Source organism: Grampus griseus (genome assembly GCF_964374135.1).
Source record: "Grampus griseus genome assembly, chromosome: 15".
Lineage (NCBI taxonomy): Eukaryota > Metazoa > Chordata > Mammalia > Artiodactyla > Delphinidae > Grampus > Grampus griseus.
The window spans coordinates 78,324,224-78,340,744 of record NC_139009.1 but is presented as its reverse complement, the minus strand read 5'-3'; the positions used below and the strand labels follow the sequence as shown (position 1 = coordinate 78,340,744).

Below are 16,521 nucleotides of genomic sequence, written 5' to 3'. Positions count from 1 at the left end.
GGCTAGGAGTAGGAGAAGGAGTAAGATGTGAACACCGCACCCTCATGCAAGTGGATGCCGCCGAGCCTGGGAGGGGTACCAGTAGTTGGCAGATGTCGCGGGACTCCAAGGTGGCTTCACAGAGGGTCCCTTGGTGCTGGGTCTTGAAGTGTGAATAGGATCCCAAAGTTGGAAGTGTGGCAGTGCATTCCAGGAGGAGGCTACGGTGTGGGCAAAGATGAAGGTGATGAAGCGAAAAGCTTGTCCAGGGGATGCCAGTGCCCCTCTTCCACCAGGAGGGAGGCTTTTGGGGGAGAGGCCAGGAGAGTACTGAGACGACGAGCCTGGAAGCGTGGGCTGGGGAGGGCTGGGTGCGCTGAGCGCTGCACTGCAGAGCTTGGCCTTTGCCGGGTAGACAGCAGGACGCCGGTGGAGGGCCTGGGCTGGAGAGGTACCCTCTGACCCAGGCTCCCTTGAGGGGAATTTTCCTGGCCCAGGGGCCATGCTGCATTGGAGACAGAGGCCCAGGGTGGGGATGGGTGGGGAGCGGAGCCCAAAACCAGTGAGTGTGGCCAGCAAGTGAGAGGACAGATCTGCAGTGAGATGCTGGCAGGTGGGGTTGCACTGGAGGAGCAGAGGGCCCCATCTCCATCCTTTGGAAGTGCTGAGGTCCCAGGACTCAGGCAGAAAGTGCACTGAGGCTTAGTTACAGGGAACTGGAGCCTGCGTGCCTGGGGAAGAGGCACCTCGGAGCACCTGTCATGCTCGTGGTCACAGAGGAGGGGAGTGTGGTATCTGCGCCGCGTGCCCTGCCTGCTCTCTGGAACGGGTCCCGTGAGCTGAGGAAGAAACAGGCAAGCGCTGCAGGGCCAGCAACAAGGACAGAGCAGGTGGGAGGGTGGGAGTGTGGAGGGAGAGGGGAGCCAGGACCCTTTCCTGGCACAGAGGCTCCCAAGGGTCGGCTCCACGCCCTTTCAGCCCATCTCAATGGGCAGGAGGCCGGAACTGCTACACCTGCTGGCTGCCAAGGAGTTAAAAGCCCCTGTTCCCGCTCTGTGCTGATTCTGAACACAGAGCTGGAGTTCTTTCTGCAAAGACGCAGCCCTCTCTCTCTCTCTCAACATTTCCCTGTTATGTTGTGAAGAAGAGGTGGGAGGGGGACTTCAGAAGCCTGGAGTGACAGATAGTTCGGCAAAGGGTGTCACGAGCATGGCTGTCACTCGCAGGTGAGAGGGGACCGCTGAGGGACAGCCACGGCAGTCTTCCACCTTGTGCATGGGCATCAGGGGAGCCTGGCCCTTGGGGCTCCCAGGGAGAGGCAGGCCTAAGCCAGCCAGGTGGGACGCCCGCCTCCGGGGCCAGGGAGGCCTCGGCAAGGGAGGACCCTGCTCCTGGGCACAGCGCCACACCCTGGCGTGCCCAGTGTGCACGTGCTCAGCTCGCACTCCTCCAGTAGAACCTTCTGTTTAGGGGCAGGTGTCAGCCTCCCCATTTCTGCTGCCCCAACGTGGAGGCTGGCTTCCTCATCTTCACTGTAGGTACGTGAGAGCCACACTTTCCTGCCATTTTGGAGACTCAGCTGGGACTGAGTTTCCTCTTTCCAGGGATGGATGGGGGGCCTGGCTTTGAAGAGGCTTGGGTGAGCCTGTGTTTTCTCACCGGGTCCTTATTCTCTAGCCTGAGCCTGCACTGTGTGTGGGACCCACAGTGAGGGTACCAGACAAGATTACAAAGCAGTGAAGAAAAGATACTCTGTCCTCCCGCCGTGGCACATGTAGCTTTATTCATCCAGAAGGCCAGGTGGGAATCTAGAATTCTCAGACTCCTGGAAGTTTTGTGAACTCTGCAGCCTGGGGAAAAGCATCCCCCTTTCCCCACCTCCCTCTTTCCCATCCACAGCTCCAGCCTAGACACCCAAGGTCTGTCTACACCCCTCCCAACAGCTTCCCCTTGGCCACCCCATGGGTCCAGGGTGCACACACCAGGAGGAGAGCATTCCCAGGAGAGAAGCTCAAGCTACTTGGGCTGGAGAAGTGGGATGCGGGCTCCAGGCGGGCGCTCCCCCATTACCCCGTGGGGAAGGCTGTGGACAGAGGAATGCCAGAGCAGGGCTCTCTAAAGCTTGATAACTGCGGCAGGACCCCTGGTTCCCAGAGCCCTGTCATAGGGATTGAGAGAAAAGCTGAAAGAATATTCTGAGACAGGATTCCTGAGAAATACAACCCGTTCTGTAATATGTCCAGGCCAGCTGTGCCTGCGAACTTAACGATTGTGCCCAGTCTCACCAGCCATATTTCAAAAAGGACAATGGCATTGTGCATTTGGTTCATCTTACTTTCCCCTATTATTTGTATCAACACGTCATCATGATAGCGTCCTAGGCACGAGCATTTCTTTGAGTTTTAGGGTATCCCTCGTGTTGCAAAATCCCGTCTGCCTTTCAGAAACGGCTGCAGGGGTTTGGCTGTTGTACATAATTTATCCACCAGCTCATCGAAGGGGAGGCATATGTGTTTCATGCTGGCCTATAATTTTTTTTCTCCCGAACTACCACTTTTTTTTGTTTTGTTTTTTGCTTCAATCAGGTCGTTTTTTCTATGCATCCCTCTCACCTCCCTCCCCAACCTCAAAGCTAACGAGTATGTTACCTAAAAATCTATTGTTCTTCCTCTATTGTCAGGCTGATCTTTTTGTCGCACAGGGTGGACAGGCTGAACCAAGGAGGGCTTGACTATACTCAGACAGGTGGGAGCCTCTGCAGCCCCTACGGAAATAAATGGCACTGGGACACTTAAGAGCAGTTACAACAATTGAAACGTGGAATCAAGAAGATGATTCCCTCCCGAGTCTCTTAAGGAAGAGCGCGCCCCAGTGCGACCCGTGTTCTGTGGGCGCTGGTCCGGCTGCAGCATCCTTTCTTTTCTCATTAGGCAGGCAGCTCCCTGAATCAGCAACAAAGGGAGAGGAAAGTACATACCACAACTGCTTTCATTTTGAGGGTTATTTTCCTATTTAAAAGTTGAGGCAGGAGGAGGGAGAGGAGAGTGAAGTGTCACCCGTGTGATACTGCTCCCCTGGGGTTGTCAGTGGGCCCCAGACCTGGGCCCCAAGAGCTGTGAGCCACATTTCTGCCCTTCCTTCCTCTTTCAGGACTCAGTAGAAATCAGAGCAGGGGGAGGTGGGGGAGAAACCTGCCTTGGGCACGAGAGCATCTGTCACCCTGGCTCTGAGGCGAGGGGAAACAACCAGGGAATTGGTGAGCCCTGCTTGTCTGACCTGCAGTTGTCAAGGTTGGCTTTTATCGTTTGTGTCAAAGGAGTGAGAGGTGATCGATTCATGAAACGCAGCGGGCCGGTTAAGGGGAAGCTCCACCCGTGGGGTCCTGTGTTCCCACAAGTGCACTCCAGTCCAGTTCCAAAAACTGGGTCATGACTTGAGGCCTGTTGGGCAGGACGGGCATAGAACAAGCAGGCTGAGACCCAGGCTGTCTTCTGGAGCCCGGAGCTTCCCTCCTGAGATACGGCAGCAAGTGTACCGAAAAACCAAAGCAAGACTCAAAAAGAACCCAGCGTGTAACATGTCATGCCAGTGCATCAAACGGGAATGAATCAGTGTGATGGGGAAAAATTAGACAAAACTCCTTAGAGGTGCAGAGAATTGGGTGCCGCGCCCCCCGGCACTGGGCACTGACATCCAGCCTCTGCATTAGTCCTCACACCGACGCCAGGAGGCCGGCACCCTCTCCACGTGTGGCTGGTGAGGAAATTGAGGCTCAGTCAGTGTGTGACTCATCTGTTGTCTGAGGAGGCTGGTGGCGGCAGCACCGTTGAGGATGTGAGTCAGGTTCATCTGACTCCAGGCCTGTGCAGCTGACCCCTCCATCCACTGGGCCCGGCAGAAGGTGTTCTCTGAGCAGATTGGGAGGAGAGAGGGAGAGGGTCACGTGGGCCGAGGACCAAGCCGTGGTTTGAAGATGGTGAGGAACCGTTGGAGAGGACGTCTTGTCCAGGGCAGAGGGGCTAAGATGGTGGAGGAGACGAGAAGCCAGAGGGCAGTGCCAGGCTTCCTACGGTGGCAGGAGAGGAGGCCTGGGCCTCAGGGTTGGAGAGCAAGTTAGAAGCGTTCTGCAGGCATCAGAGCGGCAGCTGTGCCAAGGGGAAGGGGTGCCTTTGAGGGGCAAGGAGAGTCCGCAGGCATGGCGACAGGAGGGAAAATCAAAGATTTGGGCCTGGAGGCTGGTGGATGACAGTCCCTCCCACTGAAATGGGAAAATTCAGGAAAGGGATGCCTAGGCGTGGAGCTCAACTGGTTTCGCTTAGATGTATCAATACAGAATTTCAGGGAGCAGCTGCTCTCCTGGGTGCCACGTCTCGTGAACAAGTAAAGGTGTCACAGTGGAGTCCGGCACACGGGCAGCTGGACGCATGGACGCGGGGCCACCCCAGGGCGGGGAGAGGGGAGGGTGAGAATCTAGCGGCCCGCCGAGGAGGCCGGGAGAAAGTGTCTAGATGTCCGCGGCCTGTGCTGAGGAAGATGCCATGTCACAGCAGAAACCTCTACCAAATAAAATAGCCACCTTCTAAAAGATTATCTAAAGAACACCGAGTGCGGATTCTTTTTTTGGCGGTGGGGGGAGGTTATTTTTTATTTTTTACAGTAGCTCCTTGTTGGTTATTTATTTTAAATCTAGCAGTGTGTACATGTCAATCCCAAACTCCCAATCTACCCTTCCCCTACCACCTTTCCCCCGGTGACCATAAGTTCATTCTCTTAAGTCTGTGAATCTACTTCTGTTTTGTAAATAAGTTCATTTGTATCATTTTTTTTTAAGATTCTGCATATAAGCGATATCATATGCTATTTCTCTTTCTGTGTCTGACTTACTTCACTTAGTATGATAATCTCCAGGTCCATGCATGTTGCTGCAAATGGCATTATTTCATTCTTCTTATGGCTGAGTAATATTCCATTGTGGAAGATGGGCTGGAGCCAGGGGATGGCCAGTGGCTTTGAGTCGTTGGATGGGTGGTTGAGCTATGCTGCACTCAAAGGCAGGATGTGAGACTGCCCAGCAGACAGCAGTGAAGGGTGACGACAGGTAAAGAGTTAATGCAAGTTTGAGTCTGGAAATAAGAGGCTCATCTACACGGGTCACTCAGTTAAAGACTTAATGCCTGTCAAAAGAAGCGGATTTAAATCTGAGGGTGGCAGGGAATCATGGGAGCATTTTCGAGAATGAAACAATACAGTCAAAGCAGCGTGCATGGGACGCAGTTGTGGTTTTGTGCTTATGTGCACTGAAAAGGATGCTCACGCGAATGGGCCTTGAGTGAGAGCTGGGCCACCAGCATAGAGAAGGGGAGTATAATTTGTGTAAATTGTCTCAGTTAATATTACTAGAGCTTTCATGGCCAATAGAAATGGATCATTAATCTCTTTGCAGACCTTCTTGGTTTCTCTCCACCATCCTGTTGGAGAAAGATGGTAGGGGAAATGCGACTTGAAATATTTGGGGGACTTGTTGGGTTTGCTTGAGTCGACACTGGGCCCTCATCATTCATAGCCAGAGAAGACTTAACACCGTGGGAATCACGATGGAGACTTGAGAGAGAAAATGTAGCACCGCCAGATTTACAAAGGCAGGTGGAGTCCTCTAGGCGGTGGTCACAGGAAATGAACAGGCAGTGTGGTCATGGGGGACAGGCTGTATGGTGGCTGAACCCAGGACCTCCCGGCGGTGTATTTTTCATTTTTAAAATTTTATTAATTAATTTTTTTATTGGAGTATAGATGATTTACAATGTTGTGCTAGTTTCAGGTGTACAGCAAAGTGAATCAGTTATCCATATACATATATCCACTCTTTTTTAGATTCTCTTCCCATATAGGTCATTACAGAGTGTTGAGAAGAGTTCCCTGTGCTATACCGTAGGTTCTTATTAGTTATCTATTTTACATACAGCAGTGTGTATATGTCCATCCCAATCTCCCGATGTATCCCTCCCCCTCCCCCTCCCCCCCCCAGCCCCCGGTAACCATAACTTTGTTTTCTGTAATACATCTGGGACTATATTTCTGACTATATGTGACTAGAAATAAGCTCGTTTGTACCATTTTAGGATGGAGCTTTGCTGATGGTCACGGCCGTTTACTCTGATGTAATCATCCCGGCTGACAAGGGTGAAGTGACTGCGCGGCCCTGCTCCCACCTCCCCCGGGGCGGGCTCTGTCCACCTTGAACTTATCACCAAGGAAAGATTGTAGCATGCCACCTCTATCTGTTATCACCACGATGTCCTCCTCCAAACAGGGTCCAAAGGGTCCAAAGGGATGCCATTCACTTTCTCTTTCTTCCTTTCCAGTGACTTTAGAGCAGTCCTCCCTGCCCGGGAGGAGCTGTCCTGAAAAGAGGACCAGGCTTTGTTAAAAAAGGTACGTTGTGCTATGCGGCTGCTTCCCACTAGCTATCTACCTTACGTTTGGTAGTGTATATATGTCCATGCCTCTCTCTCGCTTTGTCAGGGAGATCAGCTCGGTGCTTTGTGACCGCCTGGAGGGGTGGGATAGGGAGGGTGGGAGGGAGGGAGATGCAAGAGGGAGGAGATATGGGAACATATGTATATGTATAACTGATTCACTTTGTTATAAAGCATAAACTAACACACCATTGTGAAGCAATTATACTCCAATAAAGATGTAAAATAAATAAGTATTAACTTCAGATAAAAAAAAAAAAAAGGTACGTTATCACACAAAGCGCTGATTGCCTTAAAGGCTCACAGCATTTTTATTGCCCTGAGGAGGGGTTCACTTTTACGAGCCAGAGTAAATTTATCATCCCTGAATTTTGTGCTCCTTGGGGATAAACTTGCCATCGGTGGGTAGGAGGGCTGCTGGTTAATGAGCACAGCCGCCGTCCTCGGAGTGCAGCAAAGTGACAGGAAAGTGGGTGTCAACCACTAGCGGGGAATCTGTTCAATTCTCCAAAGGGCTCAGTTGGTTCTATTTAAGCTTATCTGACAGAGCCTTGATTCTCTGAGCAGATTTATGAGACTTGGCCAAATTCTATGACTCTCACCATACTTTTTAATTAAGACAAAGGATCCCATACGTTCTGTGTCTGCCACATCTTTCGTCGCCGTGGGGAGAGCCTCACAAATGAGTCTGTTCGTATGAGCCACTGGAAGGGGCATCTTATGTCATAGCTTCCTCGCCCTTGAGTGGGAGACAGACTTCTTTTATTCTTGGTGACCATCGTTTTCTTTCCTTCCAAATGACGAAGGAACACAGGTGCGGGCTAACCTACATTGCAGTTGTACATCTAGGTGAGCCAAAAGTGTGGAAAAGCCTGTCCAGCAGCCTGCCTGCATTTAATTAAAACTTAGTCTTTGAAGGCAGAAAGCAGTAGGTACCAGCAGATCATAAAAGTACAGACACGCTTTTCCACCAATGGGTGAGACTCATGTTTTCACCTAGAAACTGTCCTCAGACTGACCTAGAGGCATCTGCATTTCCGTGACGTCATTTCAGTTCTGTACTGTCAGGAAACCGCGTGTACCAGGAATTGCATTTCTTTACCTAAATACCATACCAGGTGTTCTCTGACTTTAGAAATGGGTGGAAAATATAGGGCGTCACTAGAAGGGATTTTCAACTCATTTGCCTAAGATGTGATATTTTCAGTCTGTCTTTTTTTAAAGCTTTCAGTGATGTTGATTTTATAATACAGAAGTGCTGATACCAAACATTGGGTTTGCCCGGGAAACGTGGTCCACCAGGGTCCCGGCTCTTCCAATACACTGACTTTCAGTGGCACCCATTCAGGCACAGAAACTTTACTTGGTACTTTGAGGTTGTCCACCCTAAGCTCTCAGTTCCCCACCCTGAGGGCCATTCCCCCAGGACCTTCCCTTCCAGGGACAGGCAGTGGCACTGTGATCTCGGGGTAGCTCTTGGCCCCCAGACACTCACCTCTTTACTCCAGTCGCTAGTCAAGGTGATGAGGACACAGTGCCTTTGGCCCTTTCTTCCTATTCTGTCTGGCGTTTTCTCCTGCCATCTCCTCCTTCTTGCTTCTCTCCTCCTGTTCATCTCTCCACCGTGTTCCCTCCTCCATGCCTCTGTGGGCTGAACCAACTCCTATGTGTTGCTTGGTCCTGCTGGTGAGCCCTGCATGGAAATTACCTGGGCATCTCAGAGGCAGCCTGGGGTAGAGAGGGCAGAGCACAGAGCCTGGCGCCAGGAGAGCAGACCTCCAGGCCCGCTCCTAGCTGTCCCTATGGCCTCCACGACTGCAGATACCACAGCCGCTCTCTTCACATCCATAGGGAGAGGGTAGAAAGAGATGCCACCCAAAGCCTCTTCCTTCTCTTACTTTCTCACCCACCTGCCATGCACACATTGCCCCAGGCTGGCTTCTTGGGAACATTTGGTTAGAAACTAACAGTTGAATACTCTGTAATGACCTATATGGGAAAAGAATCTAAAAAAGACTGGATATGTGTATAGGTATAACTGATTCACTTTGTTGTACCCCTGAAACTAATACAACATTATAATTCAACTATACTCCAATAAATATTAATTTAAAAAAAGAAGAGGCTACCCTGGTGGCACAGTGGTTAAGAATCTGCCTGCCAATGCAGGGGACATGGGTTTGAGCCCTGGGCCGGGAAGATCCCACATGCCGCGGAGCAACTAAGTCCGTGTGCCACAACTACTGAGCCTGCGCTCTACAGCCCGCGAGCCACAACTACTGAGTCCACGTGCCACAACTACTGAAACCCGCACACCTAGAGCCCATGCTCTGCAACAAGAGAAGCCACTCTAATGAGAAGCCCATGCACTGCAGCAAAGAGTAGCCCCTGCTCACCGCAACTAGAGAAAGCCCGTGTGCAGCAATGAAGACCCAATGCACCCAAAAATAAATTAAAATAAAGAAGAAGAAGAAGAAACTAACAGTTGGGAGTGGGAGAGGGTTCAGATAGCCCAAGGTGTCCTGGAATGATGTCCAGTGACATTCAGTATTTTACATCTTCCCTGTTGGTCTCTGCAGACTGTGCGACTATTGCAACCGAGGGTGATGTCTGTGGGTGTTTTCTCAATATCTGCAGATATTTGAACTGGCATCATCAAAGAAGTTTCACTCAACAAAAACGTGTGCTCAGTTCATATATACTGAAACTATTTTATGATTTTTTTCTCAGGAGATTGAGGTTTTTTAATGTCACATATCAGAGAGCATCATGTGGGCGTGACAGTGGTATGCAGGATTTTTGTAGATTGTTCTGTGGAAGAACTTGCTCAGGGTGACAGTAGATCGTTCTGACTACAGTCAGCCTGTGGTCAAGTTTATGTTTACTCGAGTGAGCTATTCACTTCCTAGATTCTCTGCAGCCAACTTAAATATCTAACTCCACCTTGTTGAGTGAACAGTTGTTGCAGGCAAAAAAAAAAAAAATGCAGATTGGTGTTGAATATGATGTTTTAGAAAACAATATTTTGCATGCATACCATTGCATCCCTATACTGTCCCAGATAATTGAGACCTAAGGACAGATATTTCATGACCTGTGAGTGTGCTCTAGACACAGACTGCAGGGAAGATGCAAAAGACGAGCACACAGCAGTCGAGCCAACGTCCGACACCCCTGGAAAAACAAAGCCAGAGTGTGAGGTTTTGGAGATGGCAGAGGCCAGAGCCTTCGTGTGACAACCAGGAAGAGTAGGACAGGGAGAAGATATGGCCCTCTGCCACGGCACTGCTAGTTGTCGGGCAGTAGAACTGTGACCACAAAGCCCCTGGACCCTCAGGCTGGACTCCTCCCAGATGATCAGATTCACAGAAAATCCACCACCTCGGCCAGAGCTGCTCGGGAGGTAAGACTGACGAAGCCTCAGGTGCACTGCTGTGGCTGGCGTGTGGAATCACGCTCGTGGCTTGCTGTGAATCACACCCTATTTGCTGAGACTACCGTGAGGCAGGAGGGAGCTGGCTTCTCTGTGACTCAGTTTCCCCAAATACCAAGCAGAGGTCAAGGCTGTTGATGACTTAGGATTTTCCCACCACTGTGGCCCTGCTAAGGGGCTGGGAAAAGATGCCAAGAGGTAGGACAGCTGTCATTAGGGTTTGCCTCTCAGGGAGATTTCACTATGATTTGAACCACAGAAAAGATTTAGATTCCATAAATGACTTATGACCCCATTCACTTTCCGTCCCCATACTTACCTATTCCTTCCCTCGTTCTTAGTTCTGCTTGCCAATTCATCTCTTCGGTCCTTGCTGTCACTACCCTGGACAGCCCACTTACGCCTCTGCTCTGCCCTCCACTCCACTGTGGCTCTGGATCTCACCTAAGCTCTAGCTCCACGTCCCAGCTCACTCAGCAGGTCTGAACCCCACCTGTCTACGGTCTCTGTCCTCCCTCCTCAGCCTCAGGGCCATGGGACAGTCCATGACTCTGTCCTGGGACTGCCACTCCAGAGCCAGTGCATCTGTGCCCCTGGCAGCATCTTTCAGAGTCACCCCTTTCCTCTGTTCCAGAACAGAGCACCTGGGCTTGGTCCACTGGGGGCAAGTCTGATCTCCACTCTGCCAGGATCCAGCGTGTGACCTTGGGCAGGTCACTTTGACCTCTTTTAGCCCAGTGTCCTCTTCTGGCAAAAGAGGAAGAGAATTAGATTACTCCGGAGACCCATCCAGCACCTGCACTCTGTGAACCTGTGCCTGGACATTGCCAACAAGCCTGCGATTCTAAACGTGCTTGAGAATGAATCAGCGTGGTCTTCCAGCTGCTTGTCTCTCTCCTTCGGGCTTAGCCAAATGAACCTTCTCAGAGCCCCATGTCCTACGTGTCCTTCCCCGGATAAGTTTCCAGCCCTAAGTCTCTCTATCCTTTGAAACAGGGAGATGACAGAAGTCCAGAAACCTGGACTTCTTGGCTTTTTGAGAGTGAAAGGGGGCACCATTAAAAATTAAGCTTGGGTGACAGGCATAAACCATGACGGTCCCAGGCAAACCCAGGCATCTGGTTAGCCTAGTTTTGAGTCAAGGCCCAAATCCCTTCCTCAGTCAAATGGCTCTACCTTGCCTCTCAAACTTTGCTCTCAGTGTTCGGTCCAGCTGTTCCCTGCCTGCCTCCCAGGATCGTCTCCTCTTAAAAATTGTGCCCTCTTTTCAGTGATGGAAAGTAGTCATAAGACAGGCCCCTTGGTGCCAATCTGCATTCGGACCATCATTTTCTAAATCAAATAGAAATGATCACAGTTCCTCCGTCTGTTCTCTGGGGAGTTTCTTACACAACTGGCAGCAGTCTTTCCAGTTTGGGTGTGAGACAGCAGCCCAGCAAGGACCCTCACTGGGACAAAAACATCCTGAGGTCGTCACCTGCTGGGTCTCCCTGCCTTCCTTGGAAAAGCAAGTAGGATGTTCTGGGGAAAGTGGCCATTCCTGATCCGTGCTGCTCCCCCCCAGGCCAGGGCACAAGAGCTAGTTGAAGGAGCTTCTGCTGACCTGCTATAACTGGAGGGTTGGCTCAGAGCAAGGCTTTTCCACTCCAGGGATGCCGAGCGAGTGCCTGGAATGTTCCCCACACTGCAGCCCCCAGCGCGGTCCTGGCTTGGCCACTCTGCCCAAGTGCTCTGGCTGGAGGTACCATGTAAAGTTCAAGGTCGGCTTTTCTGTAGGTGAGATCCCATATCACACCACGTCGGCTATAGAAAATGGTAACAAGAGCCAAGCTGCCTGCTCAAGAGTAAATAGAACCACTTGAACCTGTCCTCCCCAGATCGCAGACCTTCGGAAGGGCTGTCACACCAGCAGCAGCAGTGATGGCTGTTCTCCATCTGATTGGCAGAAGGGCAGACCGTCTGGGGCGAAGTGGATGATACCTTGGTCTGAGGACACAAGCAGGGCAGTTTGAGTACCTGCTGTCTGTCCAGCTGGCACGCACAGGGGCCCATCGGAGTGGATGGCACAGTTGCAGGGTGCTGGGGCCCAGATCAAGAAAACCTACAGAGGCGATTCCCCAGGAAGGCTCCACTGACCGGAGGCTGGAGTGCTGCTGGAAGCTTCCTTAGCATTTCTTACCAACCGCCAAGTGTTCACACTGCCCCCAAATGCACAGGGGAAACTGGGCAGATACGGAGGGCAGGACGCCAGGCCTCCCTCCCACGCATCCCCTCACCACTGTGGTCTGGCTAGCTGGAGCTTTTTCTCTGTCTAATGATGTTCTAGGAAATCAGACACATGAGTCTTTCCTGAAACTCAAAGTCCCTGAGCGAGCGACATGGCCCAACCCTTCAGTCCCCCAGGTTTACAAAATACAACTTCTTCCCAGAAACGAGCCTTTTCTCCTAGCCTGGTGGAATCCTGGTCTGTTAGGAAGGAGAGTTTTCACAAGAAAATGATGACTTTACCTTAACCTGGGACCCCGGCAGAGCCTTGAGGAGAAAGGGGATTTTCCACATGACCGCTGCAGTGATTCACCTCCCCTCGAAGGTTTAGAAACACCCCAGCAAGCTGCTTATCTAGTGTTCCTTCAGTTGTCACTGTCACAAAGGTTCTTTCTGCTTGGCTTCTCCCCCAGTCTGCCTCACCCGCCTCACTCTCTCCGTGTGATCGGCCCAGGGAGCAGCGTTCCGTTTGGGGAATGGCCCACGCATCCTCGCAGGGCCTTTGTCTGTCTTTGTGCGTTAGAGAAGGCCTCTGCTCCCCCAGCCCCGACGCGGCGCTCACCACGGCAACCCCAGCACAGGGGCAGGGCGTCTGCAGGGGACTGTCCCCACCTCGCCAGCGGCTGGCAGAGGCCGTTGGAGCCTGTCAAGTGGGCGAGATGGGGTTTTTCCCTTTTTCCTGCATTCTAACTGCTCTTTCTTTCTTTTCTCAACATGTGTAGGTAGCAGCTGGTTTAAGCACCAAACCCAGCGGCCAAAAGTTAATTGCAAGCACTTCCCACTGAGCGCAGGGAAAACCGTGATGTCCTCCTTTCTGTCGGCGGCCCTTTTCCTACCCGAGGACCCCAGCGTGGCCCCTTGCCTTTGAGAGTGTCCTGGGCCCCAGGGCAGGAAGCAGGAGCAAACATCCTGTGTGTGCACCACGCGTGCCTGCAGCCCCTGCTCAGGCGTCTGCAGCCAGTCATGGGCTCAGGCTTCCCGCACAGAAGCAAAGGTTCCTACCTGGGGCCTGAGGGCGTTTCCAAACCCAGTCCATCACGAATAGTGTCAGTCCCTGCTCCAACTTCCCGGAGCCCAGATCATTAAGGGTAGCGGGCTCTGCGGTGCTGAAACCCCATCCTTTCCCCCTGTTCTTTTCCCGCTACCTTCTCTGCTCCTTGCGAGCCAGAGCCACACAGAAAGAAGCGAGCATGTGGCTGACAGTGTTTCAAGGCAGCTGTTCTACAATATTCACTGAGGACCCGTTATGGGCCAGGTGATGTTTATCTAGTACCTGGTTCGTTTGAAGACTATATTTCGGGTTTTTTAGAATATATATATTTAATAAGGGAAAAGAGCTACAAGTGACAAAGAAATCAAATTTCAGACGTAGTGTTACAGCCATAAATGGTTTTCCCTCATTCCTGTACCTCTGTGCCATTGAGGCCCTGGAATGCCTGCTTCCCTTCATTCCTGGTTCTCTCCCCACAAGTTCAAGCTCATGCCAAGGCTCTGCAGGGCTCATCTCAAACCACCCCCAACCCAAATCTCAATGACAATTATCTCTCCTGATGAAACTTTAATTTTGGAAAGGAATCTTTGGTGCATAGGAGTAACTTTTTAACTCAAAGAAATAAATATCCAATGGTTGGAATTTCAGGCTCCCTGATAGGTCAACAGAAGGGTTATTTTGTTGACTGTCTTCACATACCTACCACAACCCCTCTTCAGAAACATCTGTGAGTGGCTATTATGTGCCAATCACTGGAGGTGCTAATATCAATAAGACCCTCACCCTCAATTCCCTGACTAATAGATGAGACCCCAACAAGCGAGCACGTTGGAGTGGGTTACATGCTGAGACGGGGGAAATTGGGGGAGTTAACAAAGCACTCAGCTGGGGTGCCCAACTCAGCATGGGTTAGAAAAGACTTGCCAGAGGAGCTGGCATTTGTGCTAAGTTTCTGCAGGAAATTAAATTTAACCAACTGCGTGGGTTCCGCCGTGCTTACTGGTGGGTTCCGTGTGAGAAGTTGTGTTCTGAGTTTTCCAATTATAGAGTGTTTCGGGTGCACTGATGCATGTCTTGCAAGCTGGCTGCCACAGTAGGGGACCTAGACAGCTGCCTCTTTAGGGGAGAGGTCTCCAGAAGCTTCCATTCTTGTTGGCCATGCACGTTTCCCCAGTGTGCTATAGCTATCTTGAAATTCCAGCATTGGCTTGGAAGGCTACCCTAACTTCCAGAGATTAATGTCAGTGTCGGGTATCTCTGAGAGGGAATGCAGCAGAAGCCATCATCAGCTAACACTTGCCCTAGAATTGTTCTGTGAGCACAGTCTCCAGACCAGGGGCCAGAGATAGAGAGTGAGGCAAGGGGTAGGGGATTAGGAGAAGGGCAGAAGGATTTCCTGTCCTGCAGCAAGAGGGCATGCTTTGCTGTCTGACATTCTGTACTTTGCCCACCTCCTCCACAAAGCGCTCCTCACAGGGGAAATGGACCAATGGCTTTCCAGGCCAAGCGCCATCACGTGCAAACTCTACACGTTCCTGATTACCTAAGAGGAGCATATGACCGCACGGACGAATGGAGCAGTATGTGCAACGTGACACCTGCTCTGTCCTTGACACTTCTTTATCAAGCATCTAAATCGACACCTAAGTGGAGAACCAGCTGGAGAGCAGAAATCCCATGTTCAGCACGGCAGCACGCTTCCCCAAGTGTGGAGATCGTCACCCTCTGAGGATGCTTGGTCCTGCAAGCCCGTCCTGGGACATGTGCAAGGGGTTCTTGCCTGAACACTCTCCCCTCCATGTCTTCTGTGCACAGCGCAAGGGGCAGATTTCATTTCAGGCTGTTCTAGAAGACAGGGCCGAAAGTAAGCAAGGAAACCACTGGAGACAAATAAAAAAATGGGAAGAATTTGGTGAAAGCCATCTGTAGGAAAATAAGAGCAAAATTTGACCCTAGGGAACTAGAGTTAGTGGGAGGAGAAAACAGGGCCAGGCCCCAAGCTTGTCGTTTTGCCATTTAAATAAAGAGGTCAAGATGCTGAAGTGCCCAGGAGAATTCTCTTGAGTGACTTACCCAGAATATGGAGAAATTCCATCAGGGCATTTCAGTGCTATGAGTCTGGGCTACTAGACATGAACAGAATTACCAAGTGGCTTTTCCAGAACACAGTGAAGGGGACATTAGCACTAGAGTTATATGGGGGCTCATGCTGAATGGGGCTGAGAAAGGAGGCAAAGCTCAGCTCTCACACCCAGGCAGCAGCCCCTGACTGCAGCCAAGCCCCTCTGTGCCCTGACTGAAAACTGGAAATGTTATGAGACTTGATGATTTCTGCTCCCTGGACCTGCCCAACTCTTCCTCTTGCCCTTACTGACTTTTAGCTGATCTCTTTTGGGTTAATTTTATATTCAAAACTCTACTGAAACACACACACACACACACACACACACACACACGCGCGCGCGCACGCGCACACGCGCACACGCACCATGGTTATCAACTTTTAGAGAGGAAAAAAGAAAAACAATTAGTTAGCTCTACCTCCTTCCTCTCCTAGGACCCAGCAAGATGCCTGGCACACAGTCAGCTCTCAAGAGGTAAGGAGGGGGAGGAGAAAGGGAGGAAGGAGGGAGAAACTTAGTTTTGGAATAAACGTCAGGAAAATGGCCAGCACGAAGGCACCAGTCACTTGATCGCTGCTTCTTCTCGGAGTCTCCTGATGGAATGTTTTTGCCTTCGGGAAAATCTTTCCATCTCTGTCTCTTCTAGGACTGTGAAAAGGACAGAATGGGGATGAGACAACTTGATGTGTTCTTGAAACAGACATCATAAAAATGTTTTCATGAGTGACTACAAATGTGCTTGAAACAAAAGAATAGAAAGGCTCATCAAATAAATAGTCTCAGCAAAGAAATAGTAAATGCAAGCAACCAGATAGAGATATTAGAACTGAAAAATACGGGCTTCCCTGGTGGCGCAGTGGTTGAGAGTCCGCCTGCCGATGCAGGGGACACGGGTTTGTGCCCCGGTCCGGGAGGATCCCACATGCCGCAGAGCGGCTGGGCCCGTGAGCCATGGCCGCTGAGCCTGTGCGTCTGGAGCCTGTGCTCCGCAACGGGAGAGGCCACAACAGTGAGAGGCCTGTGTACCGCAAAAAAAAAAAAAAAAAGAACTGAAAAACACAATAACTGAAATAAAAATCTCAGTAGATGGAGTCAACAGCAGGATTGAACTGGATGAAAATGAAAATATAATCCAATTTTTGGAACACAGCTAAAACAGTGCTAGGAGGGGAACTTATAGCTTACATGAAATAGAGGAAAAGTCTCAAGTCAATAACCTAAGCTACCACCTCAAGAACCTAAAAAATTGAGAGC

General features: G+C 50.9%; 1 protein-coding gene across 1 annotated transcript in view; it reads left to right on the top strand.

Annotated features, from left to right (window-relative positions):
- Positions 1–16,521, top strand: part of ACOXL (acyl-CoA oxidase like) — a gene marked incomplete at its 3' end in the record, with an annotated part of 366,752 nt that overhangs the window by 294,881 nt on the left and 55,350 nt on the right. Inside the window, 2 exon segments of the mRNA XM_082672845.1 lie at positions 6,342–6,383; positions 6,386–6,411. Coding sequence (XP_082528971.1) covers positions 6,342–6,383; positions 6,386–6,411 — 68 coding nt within the window.